Source organism: Staurois parvus, unplaced genomic scaffold (assembly GCF_062004578.1).
Source record: "Staurois parvus isolate SC_StPar_1 unplaced genomic scaffold, SC_StPar_1.0 ptg002245l, whole genome shotgun sequence".
Taxonomy (NCBI): Eukaryota; Metazoa; Chordata; class Amphibia; order Anura; family Ranidae; genus Staurois; species Staurois parvus.
In genome coordinates this window covers 129,925-150,862 of record NW_028320041.1, presented here as the reverse complement: position 1 = coordinate 150,862, position 20,938 = coordinate 129,925, and the positions used below count along the sequence as shown (strand labels likewise).

At 39.4% G+C, this 20,938-nt stretch overlaps 1 protein-coding gene across 3 annotated transcripts in view; it reads left to right on the top strand.

Annotated features, from left to right (window-relative positions):
• The window catches only part of LOC149431468 (protein lin-9 homolog), a 65,787-nt gene that overhangs the window by 10,260 nt on the left and 34,589 nt on the right, over positions 1-20,938 (top strand). The window contains exons 2-5 of one of the 3 annotated variants that reach the window (XM_089665578.1): positions 4,695-4,727; positions 14,269-14,360; positions 16,813-16,917; positions 20,466-20,596. In XM_089665578.1, coding sequence (XP_089521704.1) covers positions 4,695-4,727; positions 14,269-14,360; positions 16,813-16,917; positions 20,466-20,596 — 361 coding nt within the window. Of the gene's footprint in view, positions 1-4,694; positions 4,728-14,268; positions 14,361-16,812; positions 16,918-20,462; positions 20,597-20,938 lie in introns of all 3 variants that reach the window. The other 2 variants (XM_089665576.1, XM_089665579.1) reach the window with 2 other exon arrangements.

Genomic DNA, 20,938 nt, shown 5'->3' with positions numbered 1-20,938 from the left:
GAGTATCTGGGTTCCCACTTGTTTACCCCCTGAATGTGAATTCATCACCTCCTCCCTCCATAGCTTTTCTCAGCTGTTACCCTCCCCCGTGTGACCACACTGACTTCCCATTTGCTGAACCTAAAATATCCCTCGCTCACATCCCAGGACCGTGTCCCTTTCATTTCCATTGCCCTTTTTGATATATTGCTTGTTGGATGTTTCGGGTTGCTTCTAAATTTACAAAAACAACGTCCTGTGAGCCAAGCTATTATTTTTTATTAAAAGCCAAAAGGTAGCGTGTCACTTCTATTCCTATTGTAGTGTTCTTTGTTTTCATGTGTTTCATTCAGCTGCTGTCCTTTCAGCACTAGGAGGCCTACAGGGGCTGCCTGCTACTTCCTGATCCAAACAGCATCCTACGGACTCATTCTCTGTAGCCTGGGCTTTCTAATCTTGTTACAATTGTTTGTTTAGTATCTCTCTGTACCAGTTTTATGCCAGAGGTTTCTTCTACAAATGTTTCTGAAAGGTGTGTGATAAAACTGGATTTACATAGTAGCTGTTTCAGAACAAATCTTAATTAGTAAACATTTTTACTGATTGAGAAAGCAGCTTGCTGAATTGACATAAATGTCTGCAATCAGATATTGTAGCTAAGACTTAAAACGTATCATTTTAACAAGACCAGGTTTTTTTCCAGTTATATTTTGTTACCTTTATATGAGAGACCTTGTTCACGGAAACTTGGCTTCTGTTCCTGTCACTGTACTCACTGAATATGTCGGATTTGCATAGAATGACACAGGGAACTTTTTCGTTTTTTTATAAATATACAGGTGAAAGAATTTTTGTTTTTTGTTTTGTTTTTTTTTGTTTTTTTTTAAAGAAAACATACCTAGGTGGATGCTGCATTTGTCCAGCGCCGGCTCTAAGTGTGGGAGCTCAGCGTTCACATTACTGCTGATTGCTGAGTTTTTACAGCCGCTCTGAGCTCTGCCCAATTTTCAGCTTTCAGTGCTGTCGCACTTTGACAATTGTATGGTCATGCAACACTGTATCCATATGAAATTTGTATCTATTTTTTTCACACAAATAGAGCTTTCTTTTGGTGGTATTTAATCACCACTGGGTTTTGTTATTTTTCGCACTATAAAAAAAAAAGACTGAATATTTAAAAAAAAAAAAAAGGTTTTCTTTGTTTCTATTATAACATTTTGCAAACAGGTAGTGTTTCTCCTTCACTGATGTGCGTTGATGAGACTGCACTGATGGACTGCACTAATAGGCTGCTCTGATAATCAGTGCCTTGATTATCAATGTAAATTTCTCCTTTAACAGTTGCTAGGTATTGGCAGTACTTTCGCAGTGACAGCGTGAGGAAAGTACTGCTGATAACCGGCAAGTGTATTTACATGGTGATCAGCTGTGATTGGACACAGCTGATAACGTTATAAAAGGCCTTTGATTGGCCTTTTACCATGTCATGTGATCAGCTGTGTCCAAAGGACACAGAGAGCATCGGGTGCGTGCTGCTGGGGGCGCGTTCTGGGAGGGTCATAGGACACCCAGAATTGGAGGACCACACTGGAGCAGTCATTCGGTTATAGTGCAGTCAAGAAGTGATCAGCAAGACCTGTACTGTGCCCTCTTCTTGCCTTTTTTTTAGCACAGTTTCGAAAAGACTGGTCACCATTATTGCCTGTAGGCACCATGCAGCTGGTCATTCTCCTATAACTATCTTAAACTGATATTACAGGTTTGGCTTAAAAAAAAAAAAACTAACTTGCTCTGTGCAACGGTTTTGCACAGAGAAGCCCCGATCCTCCTTTTCTTGGGTACCCCACCTGCGCTCCTGGCTCCTCCCCATTATCTAGTGCCCCTAATAGTAAGCCACTTGCTATGGGGGCACCGGTGCATGCTCTCTTCCAAGCTCTGTTCTATGTGCCCATGAGACACATAGAGCTGCTGCTCAGCCCTGCCCCCACTCTCTCCTCATCAGCTCACTGGCTGTGATTGACAGCAGTGGGAGCCAATGGCTCCTGCTGCTGTCTTAGCCAGTGGGGAGAGGGAGTCCCAGGACAAAAGAGGCTGTTGTGCACATCGCTGGATCTAGAGGGAGCTGAGATGAGTATAAGGGAGGGGCTGTGAGGGGAGCAGCCAACAGGTTTTGTACGTTTATGTAAGAATGCATGACGGTAAAAAGACCTTCAACCTTTACAACCACTTTAAGCTGGCCATGCAGGAATTGAAATTCCGATAATCTATGGCCATTCCAGTTTGAGAAGTCTGTCTATTGACTGACTTTTCATAAAAGGCTTGAAAGAAATGTTTGCTTCAATCAGCGCAAGCAGCCAATTGGCTGCCATTGTATTCTGCCAGTAGCGGAGTCCACTATAATAAAACAGTGACACAACTGATAGGATCTCCACATCCACCAAATCTGTGTATGAGGGAATCAGTTCAGTTTTGTTTCCTCATTCAGCCCATGAACCATGTATGGCCAGCTTTACCATGCCTTGGTCTGCACAGCATCTTTCTGTGTGGAGGTGGCCATCTTGGCAGAGGCAGGATTTTGCTTTCCCATGCTAGAACTGGCCTTTGACTGGTGAAGAATATTCAGGAATTGGCTGGTTCCACAGAATGAATGAAGCAGAAGCAAGGGAGATTCTTAAACCGCAGGTCCTCAGGTACAGCTTTCTCACCAGCAAGAACAGTGAACATTTGAACAGCACAGTAGTGACATCACCAAGTATCAGTCTGGTGAGACTTAACAGTCAGAAGCAGCAATGCCCTAGATTCCAGCTATTAGGCTGTAAACATGAGAAGTACACGGCTTTAGTGTGCAGTATGCAAGAACAAATATCACTTCCATAAGTGAGACAATAGCTGCCTCTGGTGTAGTGATTTTTGTTTTTTTTTTAACCACCTGCTTCCCAAGCCTATTCTAACCCCTTTCTCCTACATGTAAAAATCATCAGTTTTTTGGTAGAAAATTACTTAGAACCCCAAAACATTGTTTTATAAGCAGAGGCCCTAGAGAATAAAATGGTGCATGTTGCAATTTTTTATGTCACATGATATTTGTGCAGCGCTTTTTTTAAATGTTAACTTTTTGGAAAAAATACCTTTAATTTTAGTGAACACAATATAATGCCCATTTTTTGGTAAATTATAAAAGATGATGTAATGCCATGTAAATAGATACCAAACATGTCACGCTTTAAATTTGAGAATGCCTGTTGAACGTCACCAAACTACAGTACCTAAAACTCTATAGGTGATGCTTTAAATGCCTTTTTCAGGTTACAAGTTTAAAGTTGTACAGGAAGTCTGGAGCTAGAATTGTTGCTTTCGCTCTGATATTTGCTATGATACCTCACATGTGGTGTGATTGCCGTTTACATATGCGTGAGGGACCGATGCGTGCGTTCGCTGTTGCGCAAACACGGGAGGATAGGGGTGCAATTAAAAAGATTTTTTTCTTTTTATTTTATTTGAATTTTTTTATTTTTACACTTATTTTTTTTTTATTACTTTTTATTAGTGTCACAATGAATATAAACATCGCTGATGACAATAATCTGCATTGACAGGTCCTCTTTACTGAGACATCTGGGGTCTATCAGATTCCAGATGTCTCCTCTGCCCTTAACAGCATCCGATCAGACCAAGATTGATCTGATCTGATGCTTGTACAAGCTAGTAATAGATAAAAGGTAGGAACCGGAACAAAATACTGCCCGCATCCGGTTCCTGATACCATAGAGGTGACCAGAGATGATCTGGTCTCTGAAAACCTCTATGGTAACCCAGCACAACTGCAAGGTTCAGTGCTGGGCTTCCTGAGCACATGGGGGAGCCCAGAGAAGCATCATGGGGGGGGGGGGGGTTGTAATGACCCATCCCAGTGCCTGTAAACACAATCCAGTGGCTAATTAGCTGCTTGGATGGCTTTTACATACAAGAGAATCGCGGGCTAAGAAAAAAGTACCGAGATGATACCTGTAGCTGCAGGCATCATCCCGGTAGAGCCACTTTACCTGAGGACATACAGGTACATCCTATGGGAAGGAGGTGGTTAAACATCCAATTAGACTGGGGTTCGGTATTTCGATACCACTATGTGCATGGTAACTCTCAGAAACCCTCAGATACTAGCTTGTTCTGTGTTCACATCTCAAAGGGCTAATATGTTTTGCCAAGTGTTAACATTTGGCTATGGCTTTTGTCTGAAGTCTCTGCACAGACATTGCTAGAAATTAATCTACAGATATGCACCCCTCTCTGAAGCTTTCCTATGTATGCCACCTCCGTTTTCACACTAACACTAAATTCTCTTTGGAAATCGCTATTCTTTCCAAAATGACTTCTAAAACCAGATGCCACATAGGCTCGGAGTTAGATCAGCATAACCTCTTTATTGTCACTGGTAGGAAACGCTAGAATGAGCTGCTTCTTCCACCAAGCACATCATTTCTGAGCTTTACTGTGTGTGTTAAAGTAGTGCCCCAAGCAGTTCCCCATGATTTGGAGAACCGTGTTTAGAAGAACAGCTGTTTTTCATGATCTGATATCTCTCATAGCTTGGTAATCGTCTGCTCATGTTTTATTAGGTGCAGTACAATTTTGTACCTAGTTGCTAGTTTGCATCATGATGTACAGTTTATACATTGATAAAAACCGTTCTAAATATAATTTTTTTTTCTCTCCAGATTCTTCTGCAAAGGCCCTTGTTAGTCTAAAAGGTAAGACATTCATGGTTCCGAAGTTATCTTTGTAATATTTTATTAAAAGCTAAAGTTTTTTTTTTCTAACTTCGTCCATTGTCACTTTCCACCCCTAAGAATGCACTGCTTTAGACACAAACCTTAAGAGAAGTATGTCCAAAGTTTTTTTTTTTTTTTTTTTTTTTTTTTTTTTTTCTTTTTTTTTTTGTTTGTTTTGTTTTGGTCATACGTCTCTTTTGGGTTGCAGCAGTGCACTTACCTTTGTTTTCCGGTGACCCAGATTCAGCCTATAGCATACAAAAACCTGCTGTCAGCTGCCATCGTAGAGATGCTCCAGGCTCTGGAAGGATCCTGACCATATTGTTGGTATCCACCCAGTTGCTTGATTGACAGCTGGCTCCACCTCTCAGTGCTCAGCTGAGTGCCAAAGCAAGCTGTACCTGCCCCCACTACAGTGAGCACTGAAGGGACAAAGCGGAGAGCAGTGACTGACAGTCACTGCTCTTCACTCCAAGAAGACTGAAAACTGCCATCAGCAGCCATGTGATCACTAGGTTCTCGGGTTTATTTTTTATTATATTTTATTAAAAATTTTTCATACAAAATAATCTTACAACCAGCATTTCAAAATATAAATTTTTACACAAATATACCCTATTCCCTTCACATCACTATTCCCCTTTTCACTTTCTATATTCTTATATTCTTTTGCTTCTAGTTCCTCAAATATTCTTTCAATCTACCTTCACCCCCTTCCTATCGTATCTCCTCTCTGTTACCCTCCTACAAGACACTCCTTCGTTTCATTTAGGCTCTTCCTACTCTTTATACTCTGACCATTTCAAGGTATCTTTTTGATGGTTTAAAGTTGCACCATCTGCCCCATTTTTATTGTTTTGTTAATTTTTCCATTTGATCTACGTCCAAATGGTATAACTCCTCCATCATATATGTATACTCAACTCTATTTATCCAATCCTTTATTTTTGGTGGCTCTAGGGCTTGCCAAAATGTATGTACAAGTCCTTTAGCCTCATTTATTAAATGATATATTACCCTGTTCTTATATGGAATAAACAAACCCACGGGTCCTTCGATATGATAATCCCCAGAATCTCTTGTATGTATTGGGTTATTTCTTGCCAGAACTTCAGTATTTTAGGGCACTCCCACTTTAAATGTGTCATTGTTCCTTTCATCCCACTCCCCCTCCAACACAAAGGTGAGACTTCTGATTGTTGTTTGCGTGACACTAGGCATAATGTACCATCTAACTAAACATTTATAATTCATTTCTACTGTATTCATATTCATCACCCCATGTGTTAATTTAAATATTTAATTTTTTTGTTGCTCATTCAGTTTTGTTCCTACTTCCTTTTCCCACTTTTCTAAGTGCAATGGAGAATCTGATCCAGCCATTACAGTGAGGATCCTATAAATCCTGAAAGTGACATGTTTTTGAATTGTATTTGAACTAAACATTTGTTCAAATGGATACATATCCTCCACTGTCCTTAGTGGCTACGGGAGCGCTGCAACAAAGTGTCCTAATTGGTAGTAACGCAACTCATCTAATGTGAAAAATAAATCTTTTTTACTCTTTAAATCTTGAAAAGAACATAATTTCCCTTTGTCTACAGTATCTTTCAAATGTGCATTTCTATCTTGTATCCATTTTTCCGAAGTATTGTTTTTCCCCAGTGGGAAAAACTATGTTCCAACCAATGGTATTAACAGTGAATTGTACTTCCATTCCATTTGTTTCTGCATTACATCCCATACCCTTAAAACATTCCGTGTCGAAGTGCTTGTATTTTCGTCCATTGTACGAAACGTTTGTGGAATCCAAATAATCCTATCTAAATGTGACTTACTAAGTGTACTTTCTATTTTTACCCAGCTTCTCCCCCGTGAGTTATATATCCAATCTGCTATTCGTGATAGTAGCACCGAATGATTATATTTCCTGAAGTTAGGCAAGTTTAAACCCCCTTTCCCTTTTATCATTACACAGAACTTCATATTTAACTCTTGGTTTTTAATTTACCCATATATACCTAAGTATCATTTTTTTTTAGGGTCGGAAAGAAAGACCCTGGTAAATATATTGGTAACTTGTGAAACATATATAAGATTTTTGGTACGATCACCATCTTTACCATATTTATCCGACCTATCCAGGAAAGCCATCCCAATGAAGTTTTTCAACTCATCCTTTATCTCGTTTATTAATGGTATATAATTTGCCTGATATATATTCTTTATGGGGGGAGTTAACTTTATTCCTAGATAGCTTAAATCTTTTTCCTTCCATGTAAAGGAGAATTCTTTTTGTAGAGTCTGTTTCTCTGTCTTTGGAATATTAATATTTAATACTCTGACTTTGAGGGGTTAATTTTTATGTTTGATAGCTTTCCATAGTATTTTAATACTCTCGTTAAATTAGGTAACGTTAATCTAGGGTTTACAATATAGAACAACATATCATCTGTGTACGCCGCGAGCTTGTGTTCCACATCTCCTATCCTAATTCCTGTTACGTCTACACTCTTTCGTACTGTCGTTAATAACAGATCCAGAGATATTACAAATAGGGGAGAAAGTGAATAACCCTGTTTTTGTTCTGTTGTACATTTTAAAAAACTGTGATAGGGACACATTGACCTTCACCTCTGCTGATGAGCCACTATATAGCCTTTTTATCCACTGTAACATTTTTGGTCCAATTCCTAATGGCTCTAACGTATCTATCATGAATCCCCAGTCCACCCTATTAAATGCTCAGAATTATCGTCGGCATCCTTTCTTTCCTTGCTTTTTGCAGGAGTATTGATCTTTGTCCGTTGTTCCTACCCACTTGATCTAAGTGTATCCAGTCTGGCATCAACTCTTTCATCCTGGTTGCTAGTACTTTAGCATATACTTTTGTGTCTATACTTAATAATGATCTAGGTCTGTATTTAGCACATTGTGTCCAATCCTTCCCTTCCTTAGATATGATTGTTATATATGCCTGCAGCGACTCTTCCCTCATTTCCAACCCTTTTTCTAATGCATAGATATATGTACATATTTTGGGGACAAGTTGTTCTTTAAATTTCCTATAATAACCCAAAGTATAGCCATCTGGTCTTCAATGCAATAACAATTTCCTCCTGTGAGATTGATTTTTCTAAGGCTAGTAATTTTGCTTCTTCCAGTCTTGGTAAGGTGGCATCCTTTAAATAAATCTGCCTTTTTGTCTTTCTCCCTGTGATTCTTTCTGATTCTTAGATTTTACTCCATATAGTCTACTATAACATTTTTGGAACGTGTTGGCCATATCAGTGTTTGAATGTACCATTTCTCTTGTTTCATCTTTGATTTTTTACTATAAAGTTCTTTTGATTTATTTTCCCATAGTTTTCTCATAAGATATTTTCCTGGTCTATTCCCCCACTGATATCTTTCCTTTGAAACCCTATGAAAAATCCTCCTAGTTTCCTGTTCCATAAGATCTTTTTAACTCTTCTCTTTTTAGAATTATCTTCTGTTGTGTATCTATATCCATTTTCTTTTTATGTAACTGTTCTAAATCATATAGTTCCTCCGTTTTTATTAACCTTATTTTCCTCCCCCAGTCTTTCATTTTTTCCGCCACTATCAAGATCAGGATTCCCCTGATATATGCCTTATGTGCCTCTCAAGTTGTGGCAACAGATATCTCATCGGTCTCATTAAACATAAAGTATTTGCTCAATTTCCTTTAATCTTTTTTCTACTTCTGAATCTTGTAAAAGCATAATTTATTCTCTGTTTTATTCTGCTCACCTCCCGCCAGTAATCTCATTGTGACAGATGCGTGGTCAGATATAGACATTACTTCTATGATGGATTTTACCAAAGATTCCCAAGAGTCTGTGCTCAATCATTATATGATCCAGTCAAGAATATGTCCCATGTCCTGAAGAAAAGAAGGTATAATTTCTCTCTTAGATGTTTAACTTTCCAGGCATCAATCAATTGATACTGATGCAGCATCTTTTTAACGTACTTTAGATTTTTACCTTCATCTCTCTGCATACGCGATGACGTATCCATCCATGCAGAAATTAAAATCTCCTGCCAGATTACCCCTCCTAAAATCGTGTTTTCTTAGTATATCCTCTAGGAATACCGGTGGGTTTTTATTGGGACAATAGATGTGTACTAATGTACATTCCAGTCCCTGTAGATTTCCTCTCAGAAATAAAAACCGACCCTCTAGATCCACCATACTTTTTTCCAAGGTGAATCTTACATTTTTTGCGATCCCGATTGCAACTCCTTTTGCCCGTTTTATTGGTGAGTCAGCATAGTACCAGGTTGCGTAGTATCTAGAGTATAGCTTAACATTTGAGTCTTGAGATATGTCTCTTGAAGAAAAACACTACCTCACTAGAGAGTTGATGTATTTTTCTAAGGATCTTATGCCTTTTAGTCGGATTATTCAATCCTTTCACGTTGTATGTCATAACATTGATCGTACTCATTTATGATACTATTTCTATTCTCTAAATTCCCATTTTAAGGGCTTTAGAATAAAACAGTTTGGAACCAGCAAATCCCCCCTCCCTCCCTTTCCTACCCCCTCCCCTCCCTCAATCCCTCCCTACTCTTTAAAACCCCTTGGCCTAATTCTAGCCCTGGAATCTGTCGTGCTTTATTGCCACTCCTGATTCATATTCCAGGTTGAGACTCAAAACACATACGCTCATTCTGACCCCTAGCTCTCATCATTGGGGTCAATAATTCAGTAGCTTGTTTGGCCCCCTGACATCCTGCTGTTTTCTGGGGAAAAAAAATATTTCTGTCTTCATCAGAGTTCCCTCCTTCCTAACCCACTTACTTTGTCAGTCATTATACCTGTCCCCCTTCATCTATTACTTTCCCCCTATGGCCTTTATGAATCACTTCAAGAGAGAGATAGCTAATTACATACACTAGTGGCATAGATGGGAAAGGGAGCTAGAGATGAGGGGAGGTGAGAGAGAGGGAAAAATATATAGAGGAGGGGGAAGATTAGTGTCCCAAATGGTTTGATCTCCATCTTACTTTCTTTTTACTTCATGCTGTTTCTCCGGGGTTTAGTCCTCTGGGCTTTTCTCCTGTGGGGGCATATACTTTCTTATTGTGCTTGTGTTTGCTTTTGATTGGGGGGTTTTTGATCCACCTCCTTTGACAGATCTACTTTTCATATCAATATGGATTTGCAACTGATTTTTATAACTTCAGACCTAAAGTTGTTGCCAATGTCACCGTCCTTGTAAATAGATTTTAGGAACAGATATTCCTTTCCTGTTTCATGATATGTTTGCCAGGTGTAATAATCAGAATTAATCAGATTTTAGATCTCCTCACTCTGTGCCCCATCTAAATTTTCCTATTTTTTAGCGCTTTTTAGAGATTTGCAGTTCACAGGAAAAACATTCTTTCCTCTTCTTCTAAATTCCCTTGGTGGCCTCTCATGTCTTTCTTGAGTTTCCTTTTAAAAAGAAAATTTTCTGCAATCACAACAGCCCCTATGACCACCATACAAGGATACTTTTTACTTCCACAAACTATTAGAAGAAAAAAAAAGATTTATTTGGAAGTACTTTGGGGGTTTACCGCTACCCGTGGCTACTCACCATCTCCGCCTGAGTTCACTGTGTGGAACTGCTCATCACCCTGCTAACTCGTTCATCTCAGTCGGGCTTTCCAGGTGCTTTTGGTATGACTACTGGGATTCCAGAAAGCTCCAGGTGTCTTCGGTAGTGTGGAGGGGGGGCACCCTCCATGTGCGCTGCCACTTCTTCCTCTTTCTTCCTCCGTTTGGGTCTTTCAGCACTCCCGGAATCCTGGCTGCTGTCACGTGGGTGCTCCTGGAACCCCTTACTCCTCCGCAGACCCCCACGTCCTCCCAACCCGCAGGGGCCACAGAGCTCCTCCAGACCCCGTCCACCGCCGAGGGACAAGCGGCACCCAGCGCAGAGCCCCACTACACCGGGTCAAGTAGGGCCTGAGTCAGACCTCTCTCATTGTTTAAACAGCGGGCATCTGGAGCTCATAAAATATGCGGCCTCTCAGCGCCATGTTCAGGCCACTCCCCCCCACATTGACTGTTTTAAGTCATAGCAGCACTGACCTGCACTGTTCTTGGATTTAGAGCTGTGACTTGTTTTTTTTTACACTTGCCACCTGCCCACAGTAGTGTTACTGCAGGCAAGCAGCACAGCCCCACTGAATCTTGTACCTGTACGCCAGCGGGGCTCTTCCGGGTTTGGACAGCACAATTTTTTTCAGCTCCTGGCCAATGATTCATGGCTGATACCTGCTGAACTTCTGTGTCCAATCACAGTACAGAGCCTTTTGTTTACACACAGGGCTCTGTACACTGATCAGCTACCTAGATGTTTCTTTTCCCTGGAAAGCAGGAAAAAAAACAGATGGAAAAGTAAAAGCAGTACACATATACACACATTACACATCATTAGGCACATATTTACCCCTTGATTGCCCCCAGATGTTAACTCCTTCCCAGCCAGTGACAAAAGTACTCTCAGTACATCATTTTAACGCAAACTAATCCCTCTACTTCTTTAGCAGCAATTCAACAAACTCTCATACAATTCAGTAATATTTCATAGTATAAAATAAATACATCCAAATCTAAAATTCTATAGCTAGGTGTAGATCACATTCTAAAAATGCACCTCCAAAACAAATTTCCCTACATCTGGGAAAATGAAGCCATTCCTTATCTTGGAATATTGTTGACAAACAAAACCTCTGACTTAGGAAGTCTCAAATATTCTAAATTTAATTCCAAAAATTCAAACCCATCTTAATGAACAATAACATGAACTATCCTGGTCTGGCAGACTGTCCGACTTTAAAATGTTCATACTGCCACAGATTTTATATCTATTTAGATCATTTCCAATCCCAATTAAATCTTCATATCTAACAAAACTACAATCTATGCTTAAAAAAATATGTCTGGTGAAATATGAGACCTAGATGCTCACATATATTAATCAAACACAAAAAAGTAGGAGGAATGGGACACTAGAGACTATCACAAAGCATCATTATTGGACCAACTTAAACATTGATTTGCAGTGGAAGATGATACAAAATAGGGGGATATTGAAAAAACTCTAGCCTCTACTACAGATTTAAGCGCCATACTACTAGCGAGCTCGTGGCAAAGGATTCCCACTAGTAAAACAACACCAACTATACAAGCCTCAATTGAAGCCTGGAAATTCTTAAGCTCCATACCTATAGATCTTCTCCGAATAAATCCTCTTCCTATACCTATAACAGCCTTTTGAAGTCATAATGCCTAGCATAGATATCTCAAATTGGAAACATTAATTGTATACGCACAATACAAGGTATCTGTTAAAAATGACATAAAAAAATCTTTAATTCCTTATGAAAAAATGTAACCACCTCTCTTCTGAAAAAACCTATACACGAATCAGTCATCGAAACATCCAGTAAAAACAATATATATATATCAATAGATATATACAGTTCTATAGCGCCGCTACTCCTAAATCAGGTGCTATAACCCTATTTTATAATCTTCCATAATGTAAATCAGAATTTAATAAGACTACTCTGTTAAGTGGGAAAAGACTTGGAGACTGAAATCGCTAATGAGCTGTGGGAATGTGCTTTCAGGAATGTGTTTTCAGCTACTAGATGTGTTAACCTTTTGGGAGCTAATGCACAAAATGTCCACAAGATGGTATCTAACTCCTTACTGAATGGCCAAATTCTCAGAACAACACAGACCTCAATGCTGGAGAAACTGCGGTCAGATTGGTACTCCATTACATATATTATGGACATGTAATAATATTAGAAGCTATTGGTATAAAGTCTTTCACATGATATCGAAATGACTGGGATATTGAAACAACCAGATCTTACCCTGTTCATTTTTATTATAAATATAGATACATATCCAATCCATTATCGAATCTTAGTGACACACATTCTATATAGCATCAAGACTTGCCATTACTAGACACTGGAAAAAAGACTTGGCTCCTTCTCTAAAAGATGTCATTGAGCTAGTCCAGACCCACTTCATCTATAAGAAATCTTTAGCTTACCTAAACGATAGAATTACTAAATTTGACACAGCTTGGAAACCCTTGTCTGACTGGTTCAGAACTGTAACCTAAGATATTATGTTTAACCTTTTTTTTGGATACTCTAAAATGATTACTTCATGGAACTAGTAGGACTGTTAGGAATTATGCAATATTTCCTTTTTTCTCTTTGTTAAACTTTACCGCAGATATTGTGTAGCTTTTCACTGTCCTATTTTTTTTTTTTCTTGTAACTATATTTGTAAAACCAAATAAAAATGTGAGTATTATCACTGTATTGGTGTCACTAGTGATGGCCATTGTCAGTTAGTAACACTCCCAAATAGTGTCTTGTTAGTGCCAGATTGCCCCCCACCCTATCACAGTAACACAGTAAGTTGCTGATCTCCGCCATTACAGTATAGCGTCTACATTCCAGTATATATACCATAGTTTGTAAATACTATAACTTTTGAATAAACCAGTTAATATACACTTATTGGGTTTTCCTTTTTTTACTAAAGACATTGTAGCAGAATACATTTTTTCCTAAATTTATTAAGAAATTAGATTTTTTTTAAAATTATTTTGTTATTGGACATGTTTTATACCAGTAGAAAATATTTTTTTTTCAAAGATTTTCTGTATTTTTATATAGTAAAAAATACAAAACCCAGTGCTGATGAAATACCACCAAAAGAAAACTCTATTTGTGTGAAAATGTTATTTGTGTATAGTGTTGCATGACCATATGACCATGCAATTGCCAGTTAAAGAAACGCAGTGCTGAATAGCAAAAAATTGCCCCGGTCATGAAGGGGGTAAAACGTTTTTGGAGGCCAAGCGGTAAATGACCAGAATTATCTAAACTTTCCCACTCTAGTCAAATGAAAAAGTTATGGTTGTACTGGGCCTTTAAAGGGCCACCATATGCAAAAAAAAAAAAGTATGTGAAAATACAGCTCTGTATGTGAAGTCGCCTGTGCATAGAGATATTTTATCTGTTAAAGGCTGGTTCACATCACCAGTTGTGTTAGAAACCAGCTACTGGTATATGATGTGTTTGCAGTGGTGCAGCTGTCCTAAAACAGCCCATCACACTGTAACAACAATTTTTTCATTCAGCTCTATTCATTGCAGTATGTTGCTGCATTGGGAAAAAAGCATAGCATGCTGTACTTCGACGCATACCACCAGACTAAGTCAGTTGTAAACAAAGCAGATTGTCGCATTGAGACTGTGATGGGAAAGTCTGCCCAATGCTTCTGGTGTGAACAGGCCCTTAAAGTGGAATTGAAGTCCTCTTTATAATTGCAAGCAGGCAGGCTATTGTTGCAGAAGAGACATGCAATGTCTCTTCAATAAAATATACCTCCCTGCCTGCTTGCTTTTCTGAATAAAAGCTTGATCAGCTGAAAGTAAACAAAACGTGATTTTGTTTTTTGCAGAAGGAGGCTTGACGCACACGTGGAATGAAAAATACAGTTCGCCGCAGAAAACTCCCACCTGGAAAGGAGGAAACAGCCCTGCTGCTGATGTAGTTAGTATCTGGGGGTTCCTACATTTCTGCAGTTTCAGATCGATGTCAGAGATTTTCTGTTTACTGGCAGATAGCAATGACTATCATCAAAATGTTTATAATTATTTATAGTGTCTGAAATATTGGGGCAGACGTACACTATAAAACAATTTGGTTGGTCATCGGGGGCAGTCTATTTGTCACTGGTTTATGTTGTGCTAGGAGTTTGTCATCAATAATACAGGTAAATAGGGGGAGGATTTTGCAGGACTTAGAAGCTTGCTAGACTGTGTTTCCTGGGAAATTTTTCATACCAGCTCTCTAGTGTAACATGGCAATCATAGTCCAGGTTAGCTAGGCACTGTTCTTCTGCCCTAAAAGTAAACTTTAAACGTTTTTTTTCCATTTTGGGTAGAGTAACAGTGAGGTTACAACCCCTGCCAGTTTTGTTTGCCATGTGTGCCCCATTGGAGAGATCTTCTCTCACTTCCTGTTTAGTTGTGCACCAAAATGAAAATTCTGGTGCCAAAACTGAAAATTCAGGATGCACTTGGCCAAAAACCGAAATGGACAGTTTTTAAAAATTAATATATTTTTCAAATGCATTTTTTTGGGGAAATAAATACACTTTATTGATTAAAAAAAAAATATATACCCCAATTTTTTTTCTATAAAATATGATGTTATGGCGAGTAAATAGATATCCAACATGTCATGCTTTAAAATTGCCCATGCTCGTAGAATGTCGTCAAACTACGGCACTTGAATATCTCCATGGGCGATGCTTTAAAAATTCCTACAGGTTATCAGTGTAAAGTTAGAGGAGGTCTAGTGCGAGAATTATTGCTCTTGCTCTGACGTTCATGGCGATACCTCACATGTGTGGTTTGAACAACATTTACATATGTTGGCGTGGTCTATGTATGCATTCCCCACTAGGCTCGAGCACGGGGGATGGGGGCACTTTAAACTTTTTTGTAGTTTAATTTTTTTTTTTTTTTTTTACTCTGTCCCTTTAAAAAAAAATTTTAATCAATTTTATTCCTATTACAATGTATGCATGCATTCCTTGTGATTGAAGTAAGTAGTGACAGGTCCTCTTTATGGAGAGATAGGTGGCCAATAAGACCTCACATCTCTCCTCTACAATGTAAAGCATTAGATCAAAAAGCATTGATCTAGTGCTTTAAAAACAAAAATGGCTTTGTTTACAAGGCACTGGAAGTGACGTCGCTCTGGTCCTCCAAGGGCATAGATATGAGTGGAGACCATCTTTCCTTCACTTATCTCTATACCCAGCGCCAGGATCGTTCGGTGGTTTCTTAGGTAAGGCTGGGAACCACTGAGCATTGGTGGGTGGCGAGGGGCGGGGTTATGTTCAGCACTTGTATCGGTGCTTATTTTTATATCAGCCACAGGCCGATGTCCCCTCTCTCTTCTTGTTCTGGTGAAAATCTGAAATTCGGGATTTTGTTTCACTTTTAAGCTTCATTTAGATGTGCTGTTGGGGGGCGAAACAAATGTGCACTTGAGCCATGTTTTTGCTGTCCGTGAACCACCCCCATTAAGCTGCAATAGGCAGCGAACAGGGGTGTTTGCAAGCCACGGTCACAATACTGCGCTTCGTGCCCGCAGCAAAATTTACCTGACATGTAGCGATCAGTAGGCAGCAAGCCTGCCGAACTCTACACTTTTAAGTAAATGAGGAAGCATCACAAACACCCCACAACCGCATGTAATGCATGTAGTTACAGCACGTTTGTTGGCAAACTGGGATTAAAACAGGCAGTGAGAAGGTGTTGTGTTGCTTCCTCTCTGCCTGTCAGTGTCCGAATGCAGAATAGGCTTCAGGGGAAAGGGAAATTTGAACACATGTCTAAATCTACCCTTAGTGATGACGGTAAATAGGAAAAATACACAGGTGGAATCTTCCTAATGGGGACACAGACAGCAAAAACCTGACCGGTGCTCTAACCCACCTCCACTAGATCCAAATTTTTTTAAAAAAAGTTAGTTATACACTGTCTGCACTGTATTAACTAACACTCCGTATTCATCCGTGTTGAAGGAGTCCCATGCCATGGGGTCTGTGACTGTTGAAAACAGGGAAAACCAGAAGGGGCTAGATTTCTACAGTATTAAAGGACTGAGTCCCCATTGCACTGAGATGGAGGAGGGAATGGTCTAAATGCAGCCTTGACAAAAAGACTGACTTTTGGAGTATGGGAAGGCTGGAGTGCGTAACAAAGGCAAAGTCTATTTAAAAAAAAAAATTTAGAATAGATGCTGGAATGATAGGCTAATCAACTGCAGTCTGGGTGAAATGGCATGCCAATAATAGACAAAGTTTTATATAGGTGTAAAATGTTCAAGTCAGAAATACCAGATTTCAGAGGTTCCAACCGTTGTCCATTGTTAAAAGTAAATAAATAAGCAAGCTGGAGTCCAGTTTTAATTGTCGTTCTGCATCCAGCCCCATAGGAGCTCCAAGCGAAGCCGGCTTGTTTGTGAGGAAGAGGAACGTCAGATAAACACCAGATCACCAAAAAGAAACCAGAAAACAGCCATTGTAGCACAGGTCAGTTTTAGCCACAGGCTTTGCAGATTTTTTTTTTTTGTCAGAGGCAGTTATCTGTCTCAGTCAAGACACCGTTGCCTGACTTTGGAAGTGTTGCTAGTTTTGGGGGTAGACATATCACTATGCATCTGCTGCCAAGGTGTCCTCTGTCCCAGAACTAGCATAATCACCAGTGCAGTTGGAAACTAGGAAGTACATTTTTATGTATGGATGAAACATGTTTTTAAATCAGCATGCAGAGCTCCATGGATCTATGGTATTTAGGTTTTGTAGAAGGGAAAGGTCTGCTGTAACTCACTGTCTGCTGTGGGTATACAGGTACTCTTGTATTCTTACATTTTTGTGTTTCAGCCTTTGTATGTCAAAACACTGCTTCTGTTCATCAAAAAAACAAGAAACCTCTTGAGCAATAGAAGACCTTTTTCTCCAGTATTTATATTACATCAGCATATTTTGATGTGCTTTGCAGTGTACAAACATGATACAAATCACAAGCATCCATATTCCAAACTGATTGTGTCCAAGGTGGGAGTGAATGACTCAGACATGCAAGATGAGTGCTATTGTAGTGATTGGTAGTCACTTGCCCCCCCCCCCCCCCTCTCTCTCTCTCCCCAAAAAAGTATTTAGTCAGCCACCAATTGTGCAAGTTCTCCCACTTAAAAAGATGAGAGAGGCCTGTAATTGGCATCATAGGTAGACCTCAACTATGAGCGAGAAAATCCAGACAATCACATTGGCTGATTTGGAAAGAATTTATTTGCAAATTATGGTGGAAAATAAGTATTTGGTCACCTACAAACAAGCAAGATTTCTGGCTCTCACAGGCCTGTACCTTCTTCTTTAAGAGGCTCCTCTGTCCTGCACTCATTACCTGTATCAATGGCACCTGTTTGAACTTGTTATCAGTATAAAAGACACCTGTCCACAACCTCAAACAGTCACACTCCAAACTCCACTTTGGTGAAGACCAAAGAGCTGTCGAAGGACACCAGAAACAAAATTGTAGACCTGCACCAGGCTGGGAAGACTGAATCTGCAATAGGCAAGCAGCTTGGTGTGAACAAAATGTAACAAAGGCTACCATCAGTAACACACTACGCCGCCAGGGACTCAGATCCTGCAGTGCCAGACGTGTCCCCCTGCTTAAGCCAGTACATGTCCGGGCCCATCTGAAGTTTGCTAGAGAGCATTTGGATGATCCAGAAGAGGATTGGGAGAATGTCATATGGTCAGATGAAACCAAAATAGAACTGTTTGATAGAAACACAACCCGTCGTGTTTGGAGGAGAGAGAATGCTGAGTTGCATCCAAAGAACACCATACCTACTGTGAAGCATGGGGGTGGCAACATCATGCTTTGGGGCTGTTTCTCCGCAAAGGGACCAGGACAACTGATCCATGTACAGGATAGAATGAATGGGGCCATGTATCGTGAGATTTTGAGTGCAAACCTCCTTTCATCAGCAAGGGCATTGAAGATGAAACGTGGCTGGGTCTTCCAACATGACAATGATCCCAAACATACTGCCCGGGCAATGAAGGAGTGGCTTGGTAAGAAGCATTTCAAGGTCCTGGAGTTGCCTAGCCAGTCTCCAGATCTCGACCCCATAGAAAACCTTTGGAGGGAGTTGGAAGTCTGTGTTGCCCAGCGACAGCCCCAAAACATCACTGTTCTAGAGGAGATCTGCATGGAGGAATGGGCCAACATACCAGCAACAGTGTGTGCCAACCTTGTGAAGACTTACAGGAAACGTTTGACCTCTGTCATTGCCAACAAAGGATATATAACAAAGTATTGAGATGAACTTTTGATATTGACCAAATACTTATTTTCCACCATAATTTGCAAATTCTTTCCAAATCAGCCAATGTGATTGTCTGGATTTTTTTTCTCATTTTGTCTCTCATAGTTGAGGTCTACCTATGATGCCAATTACAGGCCTCTCTCATTTTTAAGTGGGAGAACTTGCACAATTGGTGGCTGACTAAATACTTTTTTGCCCCACTGTGTGTGTGTGTGTGTGTATATGTATGTATATATGTATGTATATATATATATATATATATATATATATATATATATATATATATATATATATATATATATATGAGAGAGATGTTCAAAATAATAGCAGTCAGACATCACTAACCGGATCAATCACTGTTTTTGGTAGAAATGATATTTCTACATGGCAAATAATTTACTAGCAGGTGTAGTAGAGTAATAGAAATTTAACAGACCCAACAGTCATGACATGCATGCTGCTGATTCTGTGTAATTGAATCACTAATTGAAAGGGCATGTTCAAAATAATAGCAGTGTGGAGTTCTATTAGTGAGGTCATTCATTCTTTAAAAAACAGGTGGCAATTATTGCCCTTATTTAAGGAAGGAACGCAGCAGTTGTTGTACATGCTGGTTACAGTGCATTTCTCATTTGACAGTTTGTCAGACGACCCCAAAACACTGAATTCAAGCCACAGTACACTGTGAAGACAGTGAAGCGTGGTTGCACAAGCATCATGATATGGGAATGTTTCTCATACTACGGTGTTGGGCCTATTTATCGCATACCAGGGATCATGGATCAGTTTGAATACATCAGAATACTTGAAGAGGTCAGCTGCCTTATGCTGAAGAGGAAATGCCCTTGAAATGGGTGTTCCAACAAGACAACGACCCCAAACACACCAGTAAACGTGCAACATCTTGGTTCCAGACCAACAAGATTGACGTTATGGAGTGGCCAGCCCAATCCCCGGATCTTAATCCAATAGAAAACTTGTGGGGTGACATCAAAAATGCAGTTTCTGAGGCAAAACCAAGAAATAGAGAAGAACTGTGGAATGTAGTCCAATCATCCTGGGCTGGAATACCTGTTCACAGGGGCCAGAAGTTGGTTGACTCCATGCAACACAGATGTACAGCAGTTCTCAGAAACAGTGCTTATACAACCAAATATTCATTAAGTCATTCAAAGGAAAGCAAAATCTTCAAACATTTTTCAGTTTATATAGTGAATGTTTGAGTTTGTAAAGAAGAATACAAACACTGCTATTTTTTTGAACAGTCTAATATTCACTTTTCTTCAATTTTTTTAGAGGAACAACACAAATTTGATATATTTTTCTTCATGTTTTGATTTGGAATAGAATGTGTAGTGTTCCCAATGCATTTGTGTGTATGGAAATAAAAGCTATTAGGATTTTGAGCTTTAGTCACTTTTTTCAACACACTGCTATTATTTTGAACACAACTGTGTATATGTGTGTGTATATGTATGTATATACAATTACAATACTTTCAGTATATATATATATATATATATCCCTTTTTATATTGTAAGCTCCACAAGCAGGGCCCTCACATTCCTTCTGTACTGAATGTATTGTAATTGTACTGTCTCCCTTATATTGTAAAGCGCTGCGCAAACTGTTGGCGCTATATAACGCCTGTATAATAATAATATCCTGGAGCTGCACAAGATGTTTTCCACAGATTTACAAACTGGGGATTTAAAATGTTTTTTGGTTTACTACTAGAAGTTTACATCCACCACAACTACTCCAGTGAAAAAAGCATCTCAGAAAATCGGCTACAGGCTGCGAAATCTACTGAAACTACCCAAAGCACATAAATGGTGTATATACGAATGGTTTTATTCCAATATTGACAAGTGAGTATTCTTCCAACTAACTCGCCTTCTGAACCTACACCTTTATAACTGTAATAAACTATGCTTATATTTTCTCTTTTGGAAAGAACTTTAGGTAATAGGTTAAAAGTTTCTTAGCTGATCTCTGAATTTTGGTAAATTGGACAAACCCATATCCAGTCCTCCCAAACATTTTTTTTTGCTTTAGTTACAGTGGAAATGGGATCAAATTTCCATCAGTTTCCCATTTCTGGTTGTGACCCCATTGAGGAGATTTTCCCTCACTCCCTGTCCCTTTCACATACCAGATTTGGCAGGAGTGGTTGCCATACCAGAAAGACAAGGACAGCAATAACCATGTCA